The sequence below is a fragment of the Pygoscelis adeliae genome, unplaced genomic scaffold, assembly GCF_000699105.1.
Source record: "Pygoscelis adeliae isolate BGI_AS28 unplaced genomic scaffold, ASM69910v1 C10215131, whole genome shotgun sequence".
Lineage (NCBI taxonomy): Eukaryota > Metazoa > Chordata > Aves > Sphenisciformes > Spheniscidae > Pygoscelis > Pygoscelis adeliae.
In genome coordinates, this window is record NW_008821510.1 from 1 (window position 1) to 518 (window position 518).

Here is a 518-nt window from a genome sequence, read left to right on the forward strand (position 1 = left end):
AAAAAAAAAAAAAAAGTTTAAAAAGAGGGAATGACAAAAGTAGAGGCTGGAATGTCGCTGGCAGTGGGGTCTGTACATGAGATGGTGCGAGACGGGGCTGGACAACGTCCCGCTCAGTAGCTCTCCTCCTCACGGTAGTAGTGGTACGCGGGGGGGTCCCCGCCCTCGTCGCAGGCAGCATTGGCCACCTCGCCCTGGCTGCCCTGCGGGCAGTACTTGGGGTCGTAGATCTGGCGGCCCAAGCCAAAGACCTGGCCGCTCTGGTTGGCGCCCTGGTTGGAGCCCATCTGCAGCGACATGGACGAGTTGTCACACTTCTCCGTCCCCATCTTGGCGTCATAGATGTGTCTCCTGGTGCCGGGAGCCGTCATGCCCACCTGGAAGGACAGGACGGAGCAGGGCTCGGCCATGGTCCCCCCCACCGCCCCTCCCCACCGTGGCCGCGGTGGCTCACCTGGCTGGCACATTTGTTGGTGCCCATCTGGAGGCTGATGGTGGAGTGGTCCATGGGAGGCAGG

General features: G+C 62.0%; 1 protein-coding gene across 1 annotated transcript; it reads right to left on the minus strand.

Annotated features, from left to right (window-relative positions):
- Positions 1-63: 63 nt before the first annotated feature.
- Positions 64-514, minus strand: LOC103917122 (calponin-2-like; the record flags this gene model as incomplete). The annotated part of the gene is made up of 2 exons (XM_009324264.1): positions 64-377; positions 455-514. Coding segments are annotated over 2 exons (324 nt in total), but the record flags the coding sequence as incomplete, so codon positions are not given.
- Positions 515-518: the final 4 nt, after the last annotated feature.